This window comes from Ctenopharyngodon idella, chromosome 5 (genome assembly GCF_019924925.1).
Source record: "Ctenopharyngodon idella isolate HZGC_01 chromosome 5, HZGC01, whole genome shotgun sequence".
NCBI lineage: Eukaryota > Metazoa > Chordata > Actinopteri > Cypriniformes > Xenocyprididae > Ctenopharyngodon > Ctenopharyngodon idella.
Genome location: NC_067224.1, coordinates 2,803,606 through 2,822,941, shown reverse-complemented (window position 1 = coordinate 2,822,941; position 19,336 = coordinate 2,803,606). Strand labels below are relative to the sequence as shown.

General features: G+C 36.2%; 1 protein-coding gene across 1 annotated transcript; it reads right to left on the bottom strand.

Annotated features, from left to right (window-relative positions):
* Positions 1 to 2,636: 2,636 nt before the first annotated feature.
* Positions 2,637 to 14,856, bottom strand: tmem116 (transmembrane protein 116). Its single transcript, XM_051895053.1, has 11 exons — positions 14,603 to 14,856; positions 13,826 to 13,872; positions 13,663 to 13,726; positions 13,442 to 13,570; positions 8,414 to 8,518; positions 8,259 to 8,308; positions 6,523 to 6,606; positions 6,048 to 6,183; positions 5,311 to 5,455; positions 3,809 to 3,888; positions 2,637 to 3,718 (listed from the first exon to the last, which is right to left on the bottom strand). The coding sequence occupies exons 1-11, from the start codon at positions 14,666 to 14,668 to the stop codon at positions 3,536 to 3,538; spliced, it is 1,089 nt and encodes a 362-aa protein (XP_051751013.1). The 5' UTR covers positions 14,669 to 14,856; the 3' UTR covers positions 2,637 to 3,535.
* Between the last annotated feature and the right edge of the window lie 4,480 nt (positions 14,857 to 19,336).

Sequence of the window (19,336 nt, the reverse complement as noted above, 5' to 3'; positions counted from 1 at the left end):
AGATCTTTTTAATGAAACCTGAGAGATTTCTGTCCCTCCACTGAAAGTTCACGCAACCAAAACTTTGACGCTTAAAAAAGTTCATGAACAGACTGTCAAAGTAATTCATGTGGGGTTTGTTCCTGCGTCACACAAACACATTTGAGCACTTGATAACCTATGTATGTGCATTAATAAATGTTGATATGTGAATAAAAGCCTAAATTAAATCTGTTACATCTGCTTTTCTGATGTAAAGCAAATGTGTCTCTCCAGAAGACTTGGATTAAACCACTCAATTACTGGATTACTTTGACAATCTCTTTATGAATGTTTTGAATAATCAAAGTTTTGATTGCGTGGACCAAGGGCATCACTAGGCCCATTTTAGTAGGGCTTTAGGCCCCCTTAAAATTACACAGTTTATGATTAACTCCATTAAAACATTAATTGATAGATTGTTGATATCTGCATCTGTGTAGTTCTCTGTCATAAATGCAGTTTGCATAATATGATGCAGGAGCAATCCAAGACGGTTTCCCATCTGCTGTAAAAATCTGGGCTTATTTATTTATTTTTAATAATAATAATTCCTTACATTTATATAGCACTTTTCTGGGTACTCAAAGCGTTTTACATATGGAAGGGGGAATCTCCTCAGCAACCACCAATGTGCAGCATCCACCTGGATTATGCGAAGGCAGCCATACTGTGCCAGAACGCCCACCACACACCAGCTTACTGGTGGAGAGGAGACAGAGTGATGAAGCCAATCAGTATATGGGGATGATTAGGAGGTCATGATGGACAGAGGCCATTGGGGCCAGGAATGCCGGGATTACACCCCTACTCTTTTCGAAGGACATCCTGGGATTTTTAACGACCACAGAGAATCAGGACCTCAGTTTAACGTCTCATCCGAAGAACGGTGCTTTTTGACAGTATAGTGTCCCCATCACTATATTGGGGCGTTAGGACCCACACAGACCACAGGGTGAACACCCCCTGCTGGCCTCACTAACACCACTTCCAGCAGCAACCTAGTTTTCCCATGAGGTCTCCCATCCAGGTACTAACCAGGCTCAACCCTGCTTAGCTTCAGTGGGCAACCAGTCTTGGGCTACAGGGTGATATGGCTGCATATTTTCATCTAAATGTCATGAGACTTTATGACTTTTCCTACTCTTGCTGCAATAAAATTGCTTAAATTTATCATAATATTAATTTTATAATAAATCCAAAAGCAAAACACATGGAAAAATGAAGTGAAAATGGCAAATGAGCTAAAAAGTGGTCCTCTGCTGCCATCTACTGGTTATAGTGGTAATTTCATGTCATCTTCATGTTAAAAGTGTTTGTTTTCCACCAAGTGACAACAATCCTCCACTAAAGAATGGCACATTTTTAATGTTATCTCCATCAATGAAAATGATAAATGTAGATCTTCTTTAAAATTAATTTTACTCAAATGTAGAATTAAAAAAACAATAGTGTTTAAAGGATTAGTTCACTTTCAAATGAAAATTACCCCAAGCTTAACTCACCTTCAAGCCATCCTAGGTGTATATGACTTTCTTCTTTCTGACGAACACAATTGGAGAAATATTAATAAATATCCTGATGCATCAGAGCTTTATAATGGCAGTGAACGATACCAATGAGTATGAGCTGAAGAAAATGCATCAATCCATCATAAACGTACGCCACACAGCTCCAGGGGTTAATAAAGGCCTTCTGAAGTGAAGCGATGCGTTTGTGTAAAAAAATATCCATATTTAACAAGTTATGATGTAAAATATCTAGCTTCCGCCAGACCGCTTTCCGTATTCAAGTTGAAGAAAGTGTAAACTGGCGTCGCGTCACTTAAGCTTTTTCCGTAATTCGAATATGGAAGGCATTTGCTTAAAAGCGTAAGTTTTTGAACTGTTAGAGGCATTGCGCTTTCTTCCTAAGTTGAATACGGAAGGCGGTCTGGCGGAAGCTAGATATTTTACTTCATAACTTGTTAAAAATTGTATTTTATTTTTTACACAAACGCATCGCTTTGCTTCAGAAGGCCCTTATTAACCCTCTGGAGCCGTGTGGAGTACGTTTATGATGGATAGAGGCACTTTCTACAGCTCATTTTCTTTGGTATCGTTCACTGCCATTATAAAGCTTGGGTGCATCAGGATATTTATTAATATTTCTCCGATTATGTTCATCAGAAAGAAGAAAGTCATATACACCTAGGATGGCTTGAGGGTGAGTAAAGCTTGGGTAATTTTTCATTTGAAAGTGAACTAATCCTTTAAAACATGTTAAAAATATATTTTACCCACATATTGCCAGTATAGAAAATTACGATAATATAAAGTGTTGCTATTTTCTTAATGAATATTAGCTGGTTATTTAAATTATTAGAAATTAATTCAGTATTCAGGGATTGACTTGATAGGTAGTGTAGAACTTACTGTATTGTTCATGCCTACCCTAGTATACAAACAATATATTAAATTAATTTTTTTTTTTTTTAAATCATACCCTCATTGGGGGCTGAGCCCCCTAATATTGAAATCCTAGAATCACTCCTGGCGTGGACTTTCAATGAAAGGACAGAAATATCTCGGGTTTCAATAAAAATATGTTAATTTGTGTTTCAAAGTCAAACAAAAGTCTTTCAGAGTCAGAAGAGTTTATTCATTTCATAAATTTCCAAGCCTGGAAATCAATATTTCTGTCATATTTCTCTTATATCTCAAAGTTTTCCATGACTGTGGGAACCTCATTTCAAGCAAAAAGCTTATTCCCTAGTTCAGTGCCATTATCTTGACAAGTACATGCAAATTATTTCTCATTAGCAGTGTGTATTCTTCAACAGTAATACCCTTTGAGAAGCACCGCTCACAGCTATTTGTCCATTGTTTATGAAGAGGAAATTATTTGTGTCATCCTCCCTCAGCTGTAATTGACACCAGCATCAGTAACCCGTGTTCAGAGCATTGTTCAGAGCATTGTTTTTGGATGGAAAGCAGCAGCTTTGTCCTCTCAGATCCTGTTTCAGAGCTATTTCCCTCTGGCTGTAATCCCCCTTTGGTCTTTCCCTTTTTTACATGTCACTAGTGCGCCGTGACCTGAAACTCTCGAGCATGTCATTGCAAAACAAAACTTAGAAGCTGGATGATGAAACGGTTTCTTGAAGTTGATTTCTCAGCTAAGCGTTAGCAGCAGCTGCAGCTTCTGAAATCTCATGACAAAAACCACGGTAGAAAAAAATGTTTAGCTAGCTTTTCAGCATGTGAGCATCCATATCTGCCATCTGGTGTTAGTAAAATAACAGCGAGACAAACTTCTTCAGCTGTGACATCAAAACCAAACAGGTCTGTTGAGCTTCACGCATGAAGGAGCACACAGATATTTAGCTGCTTTTGGTCTTCATGAGAAGAGTTTTTCTGACACAGCACAGTGCGTGTTGTATTGGCTCCAGTATCTCATGGGTTTGAATACTAAAGAACGCATATACTGGTAAAATCATGATGTTTAAAGCATCTGCCTGGTGCATAAAAGTACTTGTGTGTCAGACAAAATTAGTGAGTGACGCAGCAGAACGCAAAGCGGCATAGTTTCGTTTCTGGGAGCGTAACAGGGGAGTCTGGGTGTCGGCGTCTCGTACGGTGCTGCTGCTGAGAGAGCGAAAGTGTTGCTGCGTCCAGCCGTAGACCAGGCAGTTCAACAGACCCTGAGATGCAGAGGTGAAGGCCTGTGGAGAGAAACAACAAGAACCTTTTTCCACTTGCAAGTAGAAGGAAACCAATTATTTTTGTAGCAGCTTTTATGTATTTTGGCAAACCTGTAGGATGTAGAGAACGACTCCTATCCTTCCCTCTATTATGTCCGGATTCGCCAACATCATAGTGGCCAGTAATATTGCTGAAATAAACAAGAGATCATAAAAATGCTGTGTTTAGCTGTGGATTTTTTTTTACACCGTTTTTGCATAAACAAACTAATAAACTTAATGTGATGCATATTTGTAAGTCATAAATGAAACAGGTAAGATTTCTTCACTCAAAAAAAATCATGGCATAGTTTATTATTAACTATTTACATCTATTTATAATCATGTTTCAAAATACATTTATTCAAATTGCTTAGATTCAGACAGTTCTGTTCATTGTAAAAACAATTACATTTATTCAGTTAAAAAGTATGAACATGGTTAAAAAATATGGCTGGCTAAAAGACAAGCAATATTTAATTAGTTAAAATGTATGAGATTGAAAAAATTGGATTTATTGATTTTATATATACACATACACATACACACACACAAGTTCTTTCTAGTTCTCGAATCTGATTGGCTGATAGCCGTGTGATATTCTAGTGATAACAGCACTCCTACCTTTTCACCGTTTGTATCACTCCGCTTGAAGCGACTGTCATGGCAAATACTACACTTATTGTACCATAAACTATAGTTTTAAGAGTTTTTTTTTTAGGTAAGAATGTAGTTGTTTAGACCTGAAATATGTGACTCGTATTTAATCGTAGCACCTATTTTACAATTTGTTTGGACGTTTTCGGAGATGTGAGCTCCAGGCCATCAGCGGACGTTCAGTGCTCGTGTACCCGCCGAGAACAGCTTCATCTCGGCCAGTGCTTCGGGGATTTGCCGCTGTCTCTTATAGTGGTTAAACATGAGATATAACTCATTTTGGGTACATAAAACGGGCAATCTTTGGTCTTATTAATCTAATACTTGTTCCTGAGCAAATCAAATTGGGCAATGTTAAATTTAATAATTTAATATTAAGGCTATATTTAACTTACATCCTGTAGAGCACTGCTTTTGTACGTTTGATGAATTGTACAATTGTGTTTATTTCCTATTGTCATTATAATGGATTTTGTTGTTTTTTTAAATATTGTTGTTCAATAAATATTATTTTATGCTCATGTTATATTGCTCATAAATATATATATATATATATATATATATAAACCTGGTTATTGTGTATTTAAAACACATTCAGTTTGCATATTTCTTACCCGTTTCATTTATGCATGACTGACTAAATTTTATATGCAATTCAAGTACATAAATTTTAAATTTAGGCCTCTATCTATCTATCTATCTATCTATCTATCTATCTATCTATCTATCTTATTTTACGTGTGTACAGATGTTGTTAAAAGATTATTATAATAACTTGTGATTAATCTCAATGTACTGACACATACAGTTCTTTATTAAAGAAATGAGAAAAGATTCCTCATTGGCTGCCTCTGTAATGTTATATGTACTGTTTTAACTTTTAAATGTTTTAGTCTTTTGATGTATAGTGTGCTCACCCGGTCCCCAGCAGAAGAAGAAGGCAGAGGGATACAGCAGCATGCGTCGCTCCAGGAGGCGTAGAGTTGCCCATTGATGGTCACCGAAAAAACCCTGAGACGTGACGACACGCTTGTACAGGGAGCGAGCCTTACACATCAGAATCTGAAATGAAAGGGTGGAATTCAATGAGATAATGACCGAGGCACACATGTTTTTGAGAGCAGTAATGATGTATGCAATAATATTGTGAAATATTGTATCTATTTGAATATATAGTAAACTATCATTTATTCCTGTGATCAAAGCTGAATTTTCAGCATCATTACTCCAGTCCTCAGTGTCACATGATCCTTCAGAAATCATTCTAATATGATGATTTGCTGCTCAAGAAACATTTACTCAAGAAACTCTATCCTGGTTTCCACAAAATTATGAAGCAGCACATCTGTTTTCAACATTGATAAAAATCATAAATGTTTCAATCTAATCAGATTCAATGAACTATGCTAAGCTATGCTAAAAGTGGTACCGCCAGACCCGGAGATCGGCTGAATGGATTCGAAAACGGTAAAACTCAACTGTTTAACTCTAGGGGAGTTGGAAAATGAGCCTATTTTCAAAAAAAATGGAGTGTTCCTTTAAACTGTGATAACATTTCACAATAATACTGTTGAAACTTTTAAACATCCGTGTAAATTTAAATCATAAATTGCTCAGCTATTCAAAAATGAGATCAAGACATGTTAAATCTCACCATGATGCCGATGAAGGTCAACAGGAAGGTAGCGAGGAAAATGGCCATGCAGTATTTCTGAATGACAATACATGCTGTGACTTCTGTTGTTACATATGAGGTGAGATAAACAGCCCCTGTGTGCATCAGCAAACATCTGGAACACAATCACATGTGGATCAACATCATATTAAACAACTGTCCAGAACGCTGGATTCTTAACTAAACATTGCTCTTCTGTGGTCCTTTTCCTCTCACATAATACAATTTCAACTCAAATCAATATATTATTGTGTTTCTAAATTGTTTTTGCTGTAATGACCAGCTGATTGTACATTAGACCCACACAAACAACTAAACTATAGTTAGGTATAGATAAAAAGTTTGTAATAACAATAAGCTCATTCAAATAAGACTCTATGAAGTTATAATGAAGACGTAATGAGAAACTACAGATTATTAATCATAGTACATGAGAGAATACAGTTAGACTGACCTGTAGGGCTGGGTGAAGCTTGTGTAACAACGAAACACATTTCCTACCACAAAGACGGGCACCGTGAGCATTAAAGGCAAAAGACTGTATGGAGAGATCAGGACAGACTGTCAGACGAACAAATGACTGAAATCTGCTAATATCACATTTTCAGTTTTATTGTGCATGGTATTTGCCCTAAATAGTGTGCAGGATTATAAGTAATACATAAAAAAGGTTTATTATAAATAATTGTAAATATTGCTTATATGCGTACTGACAACTACTGTTGTTTTTTTATGCTTTATTTAACATTTATTTTGTTTCAAGTAACTGCGGTGATAGAAAGGCTACATCTATACATTTGAAAACGTATCTTTTACTCTACGTTTGTCCGTAGGTATTTGAAAACGATGACGTGTTTAGTCATGTGACGCATATTATACTGGTATATAGAGTGGTGCAGTTGGTCTCGCACTATTCTTCTTAGCGAAATCTATCACAACTAGGCTGTCGATTAATCGCAATGAATCGCACCCAAAATAAAAGTTTACATAATATATGTGTGTGTACTGTGTTTATTTATTATATATATATAAATCTGTTAAATATATCTATTTCCTGATAGACCATATTGCCTTCAAACTTTAAAACTACTTTAAACTTCAAACTATTTCAAACTGAAAACCTTCAAGCTTTAAAAACTACTTCAAACTTCCAGGTCAGGCTTTCTCAAGCCAACATCAAGGTTTGTTTTGACAAACTTTTTTTAATCTAGTATTACCCAGTATTGTCTTAGATGCATGTACTGTAAAATAAAGTGCAATCAAACTTATTTTATCATTTAATTACACCAATTATGTTGCTACATCAATATTTAAGGGATTAATTCACTTTTAAATGAAAATTACCTCAAGCTTTACCCACCCTCAAGCCATCCTAGATGTTTATGACTTTCTTCTTTCTGATGAACACAGTTGGAGAAATATTAATAAATATCCTGACGCATCCGAGCTTTATAATGGCAGTGAACAGGACCAACAAGTATGAGCTGAAGAAAGTGTCTCCATCCACTTCCGTCCATCATAAACGTACTCCACACGGCTCCGGGGGGTTAACAAAGGCCTTCTGAAGCGAAACGATGTGTTTGTGTTAAAATAATATACATATTTAAGAAGTTATGAAGTAAAATATCTAGCTTCCGCCAGACTGCCTTCTGTATTCAACTTACGAAAAAAGTGTAAAACTCTTGCAGTTCAAAAAGCTTACGCTACATCCTACGCTACGTCCTACGCTTTGCATATTCAACTTACAGAAAAAGCTTAACTGACGTGACACCAGTTCCCTTTTTTCTGTAATTTGAATATGGAAGGTGGTCTGGCGGAGGCTAGATATTTTACTTCATAACTTGTTAAATATGGATTTTTTTCTTACACAAACACATCGATTCGCTTCAGAAGGCCTTTATTAACCCCGGGAGCCATGTGGAGTACGCTAATGATGGATGGATGTGGATGGAGACACTTTCTTGACCTTCATACTCATTGATCCTGTTCACTGCCATTATAAAGCTCGGATGCGTCAGGATATTTATTAATATATCTCCGATTGTGTTCAACAGAAAGAAGAAAGTCATATACACCTAGGATGGCTTAAGGGTGGGTAAAGCTTGAGGTAATTTTCATTTGAAAGTGAACTAATCCTTTAATATGAGTTTCAGTGATATTTTTTTTTCCGGCGATGTTCAGTATACTTACCATGACAGTACTGGGGCCAGACATCTGCAGTTCTTTGCTCTTGCTGGATTCTGAAATAAACAGGCTAGTCAGAATTGCCAACATTTACAGTAAAATGACTATATTGTGGTGCTTTCTTGCCATCATCAACATGTTGATAATGATGAACTGAGTACCTCGGCTGGGAGTCCATTCAGTCTCCTGTGATATTTCCTGCTCAGTCCGGCGTAGAGCACCCAAACATAGTGCAGCGTGTAAAAGAAGGAGGCCATATACAGAGTCTGTGGGATGTGAAAGTCAAAGGCAGAAGTTAAAGAAGCTTTCTTTAATTATTTCTACATTCTAATCTCAGAAAAGATTAAACCATGTTGTCGCAATACTGTAACCCACGCTTCTCACATTTGTGAGTGACGTGTTATAGAAGTGTGTTATGTGTTATAACAGTGATTCCCAACCCTGGTCCTGTACTGTTTGGGGAAACCCAAAAAAAATCTGTACTGTATATTACAGCTGGTTGCAGCAATGAGAGTTGTGAGGCTAGATCTAATCGCAGCTGTCATTTTATTTAACAATATAAACAAAATAAACACACAGGAGAACAGGATAAAGCGCAGGAGTAACACAACCAACTTAAACGACAAAAACGTACAAAAAAACAACTGAAAATGAGGGCTATAAATACACAGACTCAATGAAGGGAGAAAACAAGGAACAGGTAGGGTTAATCAATTAACAAATGAGTAACCATGGAAACAAATGGGAACATACCTGGAAACAATGACAACTAATGAACAGGGACAAGGGAAACAAGGACTAACACAGGAAAAACAAACCTCACACTTTTAGCATACCTTATAAGAGTACTTGGAAATAATATGCTTATTTGCAAACTGAATGCAATTAAATGAAAATATATTATAGTTTAAATTTATATTAAATGCAGTTAGCTGAACTTTAGAGTTCTTTTTGGCCCACTTAGGTAGGATTTAAGTATATCTTTATATATAATTTTAATAATTACTTCTGCTTTCTTGGAAATATGGTTAAAGTGTACTAATGAATATATTGACAAGCATTTATGGTAAATTAAAATATACTTTAATGTCATTTCTATTAAAAATTGTGTCTTGTATTTAAATATATTTATAATTACACATTTATGATTATGAAGTTGCAATTTATTGCATTTAAAGTATATTAACTTTAAATGTAGCATTGAATAACACTACAGTTAAAATTATAATCAAGTACTTTACATGTGCTTTAGTATGTTAGTTGACACATCAAAATAAGTGTACTTCTTTAAAGCACGACAAAAGATTATTTAAAATGTGCTTTAAAGTAAAACTTTAAAGACAAAGTGCACTTTTTGAAAGTGTACTTAAGTGTGTTGAGAAACAGAGTCATGAAGGTGTCTCTCTTTAAGTACACTTAAGTGGCCTTATTAATATTATATTATCTGCAGGTACAGGTTTTTTTTAAATATACTTCTAAGATTACACGTGCACATTCAATATACTGAAGCACATTTTTTTACACAAGGGACTCCAGGACCAGGGTTGGAAAACACTGTCTTACAGCACCTTTGTTGACATTCATGTCAAAGTATTCCTGAACGTCATTCCAGGATTGAGCAACTTCTTTGAATGTTAAAGATAGTATATCTCTCTTCTATAAACGCCTAAATAGCCAACATGGTTTTCCTTTCTGTTTTGCTTTAAACACAGTTGTCTAAGGATAGTTGAATTTGATCAAGGTGTGTTTTGCCTGATTTTAACAGTCATATGTACACTATTGCACTATTCCAAAAAAGTACAATGAAATGCGTAAGCGAGCTACTGTGTCATATTCAGTGCAGTACTGTATGCTCAATGACACTGCCATAACTGTGAGTGAAATACTTGCAGATCATGCAAAGGTGAATGTGAATGGATGCCATTAAGCTTCAAAAATGCACCATAAAAATATTATAAAAGAGTTCATACAACATACAGCAAGTTGAAGGATTTTAATTTTGTCTTAAACTTGCTCACTTGATCAAAAAATTGTATGATGAGCAAGTCATTACACTAACTCATCAAAAGAATTTAAGTTCTACAGGATTCGACTCGATTTTTAAGTCAGTTTAATATCATTTGAGTTAAAATGACTTGAACTTGAACTATATTAATGTTAATATAGTTTTACATATTTGATCACTTCTAGTGGTTCTCTGAGGAAAACTGATATAAAACCAGATCATTCTGATTAGTCATTTTAATATTTACGTTATGAGCTCTTAAAAAAATGTAAATGATTCTAATGAACTTATCCGTGCCGGTTTGGTCAGATGTGACTCATCAGTGAGTGTCACATGACCTCAGGCAGGGTTTTCCAAAACTCAGGGCGTTTCCTCTGCATGGAGGATTGACAAACAGTGGCAAATGTGAAAAAAGCAGGGCAATTTTCCACAAATAGCACGGATTCAAAATAGGGGCTGAAATGTTTATTTTTCTGATAAATTCTTATAATTACGTGAGTAACAGTGCTTAAGCTTGACAAATGCAGCCAGCACTATAATATATGTAAAAATTGAGAAAATGGAATGAGATTTTTTACTGTATATGGGGTAAAATTACAGAGCCCCTAAAGGGACATGGTATTAGAAAAAATGATAGGAGGAAAAAATATATTTCAATGCTTTTGTATTCTCTTGCAAAACGTTTGTACTTCCCTGAGAATTTTGCGTTTGCTTGCAAAGAACTCAAAAGTGAGCACAAAACATTTGTGAGAGAAAGTAAAAGCACTGACATATAATTTTCCCTTCCATCTCATATTTTGTCCCATTAGGGGCTCCGTATTAAATGATGTTACTTTTAAATGATGTCACAATTTTATGCAATGTTACTTTTCAGGCTAGGTTAGTTTATGATAGCATGTGTGGAGCTTTGCCTCCACACATTACTGAGCAGTGACGTCCACTCACACCCATGACAATACACTGCTGTAAACAAGTATGTGTGGACTTTAAAAGTGGGGCAGAACTAATTAAATTTGGCCAAAGAATATAAACCAAATTTGCTGCTCCACTTCCTTTTCAGATTCGTCCCAGTTCCATTTTGTTTTGTGCTTGAGAACAAACTGGTTTTAATGTCTGAGCTGAGAACAACTCGTTTTTGAAGTGAAACCGTCTAGCACACATGTTTTTCTTCTCTGTTATATTTTAGCTAAATGCGAAACAAACAGGCTTCATTAATGAGAGACACATGTTTGGGCCTGCAGTGCATTGGCAGAGTGGAAAAAATGAATCACAGATCTCCTCACTGGTGTTTCATCTTTTTCTGAACTTTTTTTAGCAACAATTTATTGGCAAAGACTTTCCATTTGTCTACAGTTCCGTCATTTTCAAAAAAGTGCTTGTATCAACTTGTAGTATCATACTGAATTATTACAATATTCATGTACCAGGCCATTTTTATGGTAGTCCAGGGTCCTTCAAAAAATATCATGGTACTACCATGGTACACGTCCAATTAACCATGGTATTACCATGGAACCCATTCCAAAAACATGATATTTTGTTAACATGCTATTACTTCTTCTTGATGTTAAAAAATATCAGTCTGTTAAAAAGACTCCTTGAATTAAAAGTGACAGGCAGAAACAATGAATGACTAGTTTAAGCGCCCCTATTATGCTTTCCCGTTCATGTAGAGTGTAATACAGCTGTTTGTGAATGTAAAAGGTCTGCAAAGATCAAAGTGAAGTTATTTTCTTTCAAAAGAAAGAAATTATGCTGAACTGCCTGAAATGAGTCGTCGATATTTCCAGTAACAAATTTGCATAATGCCTGCTGATGGTCTTCATTGGCTGCCCGCAAACAATGTCTACTTTGCCCCGCCCTCAAACACTGTAGTTGTAGTTGAGACTGGAAGAGTTTATGTTGTCGACATGTTAAGAAGACGCTGTGAAAGCAAATCCACTTTGATTAACTTTCAAAGGATGAGACTCGTGCTGGAATTGATACAGTAAAACGGACGCCATCTTTACAGTTCATATCACTGTGTATCAAGTGTGAGGAAGATCCGGAGCTGAAGTTCAGATATGGTAATATGCGTTTGGTTTCCAATACGCACTGCAAGTGGTAGACCAATCACAACAGACTGGGCCATCTGACCAATTAGAGCAGAGCAGGCTCTCGGAAAGGCGGAGTTTATAGAGACCGAATCCTTCATCGAACCGTTTCAGACACTGTGAGAAAAGAGCTGATGCTGCAATGATTATTATGAGAAAATGAAAGTGTTTTTTGACCTTGAATGAATGTAAAGCTATTGTAGAAGCAAAATAAAATTAGGAACCTTTAGAATAGCATAATAGAGGCACTTAAAACCTTTAAAAAAGGATGCTCATCTTTTAGTAATATGATTGTTCTTTTGAATCCATTTAAAGTCCCCCTGTAGTCAATAATTTTATCCCTTAAAACTCATCTTTGATCACCAAAACGTTTTTTTCCTGTGAAAAAAATTATTCATGACTTAAAATAGCTGAATGTAACTCTACACCCTTGCTTCATTTAGTATACGCGGATCTATGAATATGCTAATTGGCCCCGCCCCCACTCACTCGCGCCAGCTCAGAGATCCACTCGGTCAACTTACTGAGGTAAACGCTGCACAATGATATTGATTTTTACAACGTCAGACACATAACGGTAATTAATAATGTCAGTCTCTTGCTTGACTGCATTATCAAACAGCTAATAATGTGTTGCTAATGTTACATGACTCCCTTCCTTCAGAGCGGTCATAGTTAATGATATGCTAAAGTCTGCGGCACGTCGACGTGATTGGTTACAGGGTAGAGTTTGTGACGTAGCCTAAGAAACACCAGCGATTTCAAACCACGCTTTTGAAACTGTCTTTAGGTCACTGCAGTTATAAAGAGAAAATACTCAGCAATGGTGCTGACTTATGAATTTGCACATAGTTTGTCTTAAAGCATATTAAAAACACCACACAGACATATAAACAACATTGAAAACTTGATTTTCACCACTTAAACAGTGAATATGCAGTCAATCAAACATGACTGCTCCAATGTGGCTATATTTGTGGAAGTGGAAGTGTGATGCAAAAACATTGCATGTAAAAAGGCATATTGAGGAAGTACTGTTCTTTCGCCTATGACAAGCATTATTTTGGCATGATATTGTGTCAAATTTGTACCTGTTCCACTATGTGGAGGTTGTAGCAGATGTCGTAAGCATCACAGTTCTGGGTGAAGAGAAGACCACCAACCATCCAACTCAAAGCTAACAGCAGGTCTGTTAAACTTAACAAGAATAACGGCAGCACCTAAAAACATAGGTTTGATTCTGTGGTCAAAATTACGTTTGTATGAACATACTGTTAATAATTCAGTAGCTCTATAGCATTTGGAGGCTCACCTCTGGTTTTCTTACTAGTCTTTTATAAACGGCATATGCGATTATGGAGCCAGCACCTAAAATGCTGAAGGGAAATTATTAACACATATAAATAAGTAGACATAAGACACGTGTGTATTTATTAAATGACTGCAAAACTAAGATAAAATATTAGATAGCCTACCTTAGGACAGCCATTGTCATTTGAATACATCGAACTATAGAGTATACCTTTGAAAAGAAAAAGAAAGGAAGAATAGTGTATTAAATCGGTCTCTGTTTATTTTAAGCATGTGTAAAGCTTCAAATGCAAGATAAGTACTTTTTATGAGTTTATGACAATGCATGACCTAGATATGAAGTGTCTGGGAATACATGTGTTACGGAAGTCAGTGTTTCATTTACTTGCTGAGTAAGAATCAGAGTTAGTGTTTAAATTGATTATTACTTCTCAAATTCCTTAAACTATCTGTCATTTAAAAAGATAATTTAAAGAAACTATCTTGTACATAGTGCACGAGAACCATACCCACATGAAAAAATACTATAGTAATGTGTTTTTGAACCATACTATAGTAAATTTTAGTATACTGTATATATTATATAGTATATATTATAACACTTTGTTAATGAATGTTACAGCATACTGTAGTATTAACTATAATGAACTGATAAACTGTAATAAATATTGTAGTATACTTTAGTTTTTAGTACAGTAAACTGTAGTGTATTTGTAGTATAATATACCCTATAGTTGTAGAAAACTGGGTATTTTGTTTATATTACTATAGTTGTTATATTACCACAGCAACTATAGAAATGCCACAACAAATTAATCCAAGTATAGTATGGTTCAAAACACTATAGTATTTACTATAAATTACTATAGTATTTTTTCATGTGGGTATGTGCGCTTGAAACAAAGTTTAAATATGTTGTAAAATGTTGTAAAACTACTTACAGATGTCCAGTTTTCAGTCGGAATGGTGGTGTTCATCTGTGACTTGTTTTGGCCAAGAAAGTCCATATTGCAATAATAAATAGTCTATTTAGTGATCAATTAATTAAATCTTAGCTCTATATTCCACTCGAAATCCTTCCTTGTGTAGCAACAGCAAACGACAGTTCTAACAAATGTATATTTGCTACCAGAAAATGCCAAAATAATAAACATTTAATCAGACACGGGACTTAAAACTAACATAATGCGCTTTCGAGCGCGAGTACTGTAAATAAAAACCAGCGCGCCCCGCCCACTGCATCATAACGCGATTGTGATTGGCTACGATCCGATTGCGTCACACATTCGTCATGTTCCAGTGTACATTGATTCGGCGCTCAAAGCGACAGCGTGCTTCACAAGATACTGGCGCATTGTTTTGGCTCGCACAGTCATCTGAATTTGCAAGGACGTCCTGTTTTTGGCTTTTGTTGAAAATGCCATGTAAACTGTAATCGTCATGACAGTTAGCACGCATCAAGGGTTTTTAGGCATGAACACATCAGGAAACAAAACCTATTTGGCACAGACTTATAAAATATGTGAATTACAAGCAGTATAGATCAGTGTCTACTGAATCCAGGTTGCTTGTGCATCTATTTTAAATGCACATTTACATTCACACAATTGCTTAGTATTTTACCTGTCTCACAGGTAAAATACTTTCAAACTTCAAACATGTAAACTTTCTGCTTTGTCCAGTTGGCAGGATTCATTAGATGTGACTGATTTCATGTTATGCACTCTTCTGTCAGTTCACATGAGAATCAGAGCGCTACATCACTCACTCATGTCTTGCTTCATTAATGACAGTATGCGTGAGAACAATGGACACAAGGACTGTCTATGAGGGCTGTCTAATAGAGTTTATGTCATTTCTTCACATGGAGGTGTGGAACTAGTCAAATATTTAAGAAACAAATCCACAGTGGCAGTGCACATACACATGATGCAGGCTGCGTCATCACATTCCTCCCTATTTCTTCCACTCTGTGCATCCATTAAAACACACAATCAAACCTGCTCACTTCATTTGAGCACTTTTAGCTTTGATCGATCATGCAAACAAATGTATAGAAATATAAATGGTAAACTGGAAAAAATCTTATGGTTACAGTTGTATGACAAGGTGCACATGGTTGACTGCTCTGCCACTATGTTAGTGTTTCATGTGCATGCACCACTGTTCAAAAGTTTGGGGTCAGTAAGATTTTTATTAATTTTTTTTTGACAGAAATGAATACTTTTATTCAGCATGGATGCATTAAATTGATAAAAAAAAAAAAGTGAGAGTAAAGACATTTATAATGTTACAAAAGATTCTATTTCAAATAAATGCTGTTCTTTTGAACTTTATATTCATCAAAGAATCCTGAAAAAAAAAAACATGTTTCTTAAAAAATATGAAGCAGCACAACTGTTTTCAACATTGATAATAATCAGAAATGTTTCTTGAGCAGCAAATCAGCATATTAGAATGATTTCTGAAGGATCATGTGACACTTAAAGGGTTAGTTCACCCAAAAATGTCTGTAAATTCTGTCATTAATTACTCACCCTCATGTCGTTCCACACCCGTAAGACCTTCGTTTATCTTCAGAACACAAATTAAGATATTTTAGATAAAATCCGATGGCTCAGTGAGGCCTGCATTGCCAGCAAGATAATTTTCTAATTTTCTCTTTCTGGGCACTTTCAATGCCCAGAAAGCTACTAAAGACATATTTAAAACAGTTCATGTGACTACAGTGGTTCAACCTTAATGTTATGAAGTGACGAGAATACTTTTTGTGCACCAAAAAAAACAACAAAATAACGACTTTACTCAACGATATCTGATGGGCGATTTCAAAACACTGCTTCATGAAGCTTTGAAGCTTTACGAATCTTTTGTTTCAAATCAGTGGTTCGGTCACGCGAACCATTGAAATTTTGAAACGTTTCGAAACACTTATGACATAACGAAACCTTGTTTACTGAAATCACATGACTTTGGCAGTTAGATTCACGCTCCGAACCGCTGATTTGAAACAAAAGATTCAAAGCTTCGAAGCTTCATGAAGCAGTGTTTTGAAATCGCTCATCACTAGAATAAAGTTGAATAAAGTCCTTATTTTGTTGGCTCACAAAAAGTATTTTCGTCACTTCATAATATTAAGGTTGAACCACTGTAGTCACATGAACTGTTTTAAATATGTCTTTAGTAGCTTTCTGGGCATCTGAAAGTGTTAATTAACTTGCTGTCAATGCAGGCCTCACTGAGCCATCGGATTTTATCAAAAATATCTTAATTTGTGTTCTGAAGATGAACGATGGTCTTATGGGTGTGGAACGACATGAGGGTGAGTAATTAATGACATAATTTTCATTTTTGGGTGAACTAACCCTTCAAAACTGGAGTAATGATGCTGACAATTCAGCACACAAATTAAGATATAGCCAGTGGCACAGTTCCTCAACAAACCGTCCATACCTGCGTGATGAATACGATCCTCAACTGGATGGAACTGGAATAAATACTTTGAATGTTGCGATCCCATCGGACTTATGATAGCTACCTGAATCGTAACAAAGCACTGTTCACCAGAGGAGAACTGGCCCCCTGACTAAACCTGGTTTCTCCCAAGGTTTTTTTTTTCCATTTTAACACCTGTTTGCCACCTGATGTCACCTGTTGGAGTTTGGGTTCCTTGCCGATGTCGCCTTTGGCTTGCTTAGTTGGGGACACTTGACATTTGACATTTAACAGTGTTTTGATCTGCCTGCATTGACACCATTTTCTTTAAGAGCTGCTGTGCAGCCAAAATTATATACCAGTTATCACTGTAAAGCTGCTTTGACACAATCTGCATTGTAAAAAGCGCTATATAAATAAAGGTGACTTGACTTGACAATTCAGCTTTGATCACAGGAATAAATTATATCGGGAACCCCCCAATTCCAGAAAAGTTGGGAAATTTTGTAAAATGCAATAAAATCAAGAATCTGTGATTCGTTAATTCTCTTAAACCTTTATTTAACTGACAAAAGTACAAAGAAAAAATGTTCAGTGTTTTCACAGGCCAAATTAACTGTATTTTGTAAATATGAAAATGTTTTAATTTTGATGGCTGCAACACACTCCAAAAAAGTTGGGACAGATGCAAAATAAAAGGGCAAAGATTGTAGAATATCCAAGTTAAGTTGTTTTGAAACAGTCCACAATTAGCAGGTGAATTGGTAATAGGTGAGGTGTCGTGTTTGGGTCAATAAAAGAAGTCTCTGGCTGCGTTCCACTCGTCTTTTAGACACGCACTCACAAACTTCCCTAAGCACTTCCCCTCGGGGGAATCCCCGCCGCCATTTTGAAGTGTGTTCCACTTCGTGAAGTGAACGAGGGAAGTTTATATGGACAGACCTACTTCATATGTACACTTCAGGCAGCTCCATATACCACAGTGCAACACGATTGTGACGTCACTGCATATCGCGTTTAATTTACCCCACCACAAACAACTCTATGATATATTAACTATTTTTTAATATTTAAAACACACATATGCATATATAATGCTGCATTAAACAATTTCGTAAAGGGCAAAAAATTAAATAATAAATCAACTTCATAGCAGATTCCAAGTGATCAAGGGCTTAGGACGTTCCAATTCAGCCCATCGCAAGGGCTCCGCCAGTAGTGGGCACTCATGCAATGTAAGCAATGACGCACATCCGAGTCAATGAGACTGAGTGAAGTTAGTGAGGGAAGCAAAGGTCATCATGGCTCAACACTTTGTGCCTAACTTCATGAGAGAATTGTCAAAATTCAAAAATCACATTTCTCACTGCAAGATTGCAGAGAATTTATTTCTTTTACCATCTACCATACATAATACTGTGAAAAGATTGAGGTCCAGAGGAATCTCAGTCTGTGTAGGGCCAGGCAGGAAACATCTGTTGAATGTGTGTGACCTTTGACCCCTCAGATGGCATTGCATGAGATGCTACTGTGTTAAAAATATAGCCACATGGGCTCGGGAGTACTCTGGAAAACCATTGTCACTCAACACAGTCTGCCGCCGCATCAAGAAAAAGCAACTTGAATCTCTGTTACGCAAGGAGAAAGCTATACATCGATCCTCTGCAAGATGGCAGAGTTCTCTGGGCCCAAGCTCATCTCAGAAGATCCAAAAGACAGTGGAAATGTGTGCTGGCGTCAGATGAGTCCACGTTTCAGCTTGTTTTTGGGAAAAACAACATCAAGTTCTCAGTTCAAAAGATGAAAAGGATCATCCAGACTTTCGTCAGCAACAGAAGCAAAAGCAACATCTGTTATGGTATGGAGGTGCATCAGTGCAAACAGCATGGGTGACGTGGGATACCATTGATGTGGAGGTGTATATTGGAATTTATATTGCTATCAAGATGACATCTTTCCTGGGAAGCAAGGAAATGCCAGGCCTTATTCAGCATGTGCTACAAAAGAGTGGTTTAGACACTCTACACCTGTCATTGGCCCTCCAGATCTGTCCCCTATTGAAAATGAATGCCCCATCATGTAAAATGAGAATCAGACGACGACGATCACGGACTGTTGAGCAGCTGTCTTGTATCAGGTGTATTTTTGCCTGATAAATAAATTAAAGAGAATTAAAAAAAAAAAATAATAATAATAATAATCACGGATTTTTGATTTTAGTGCATTTTACAAAATGTCTC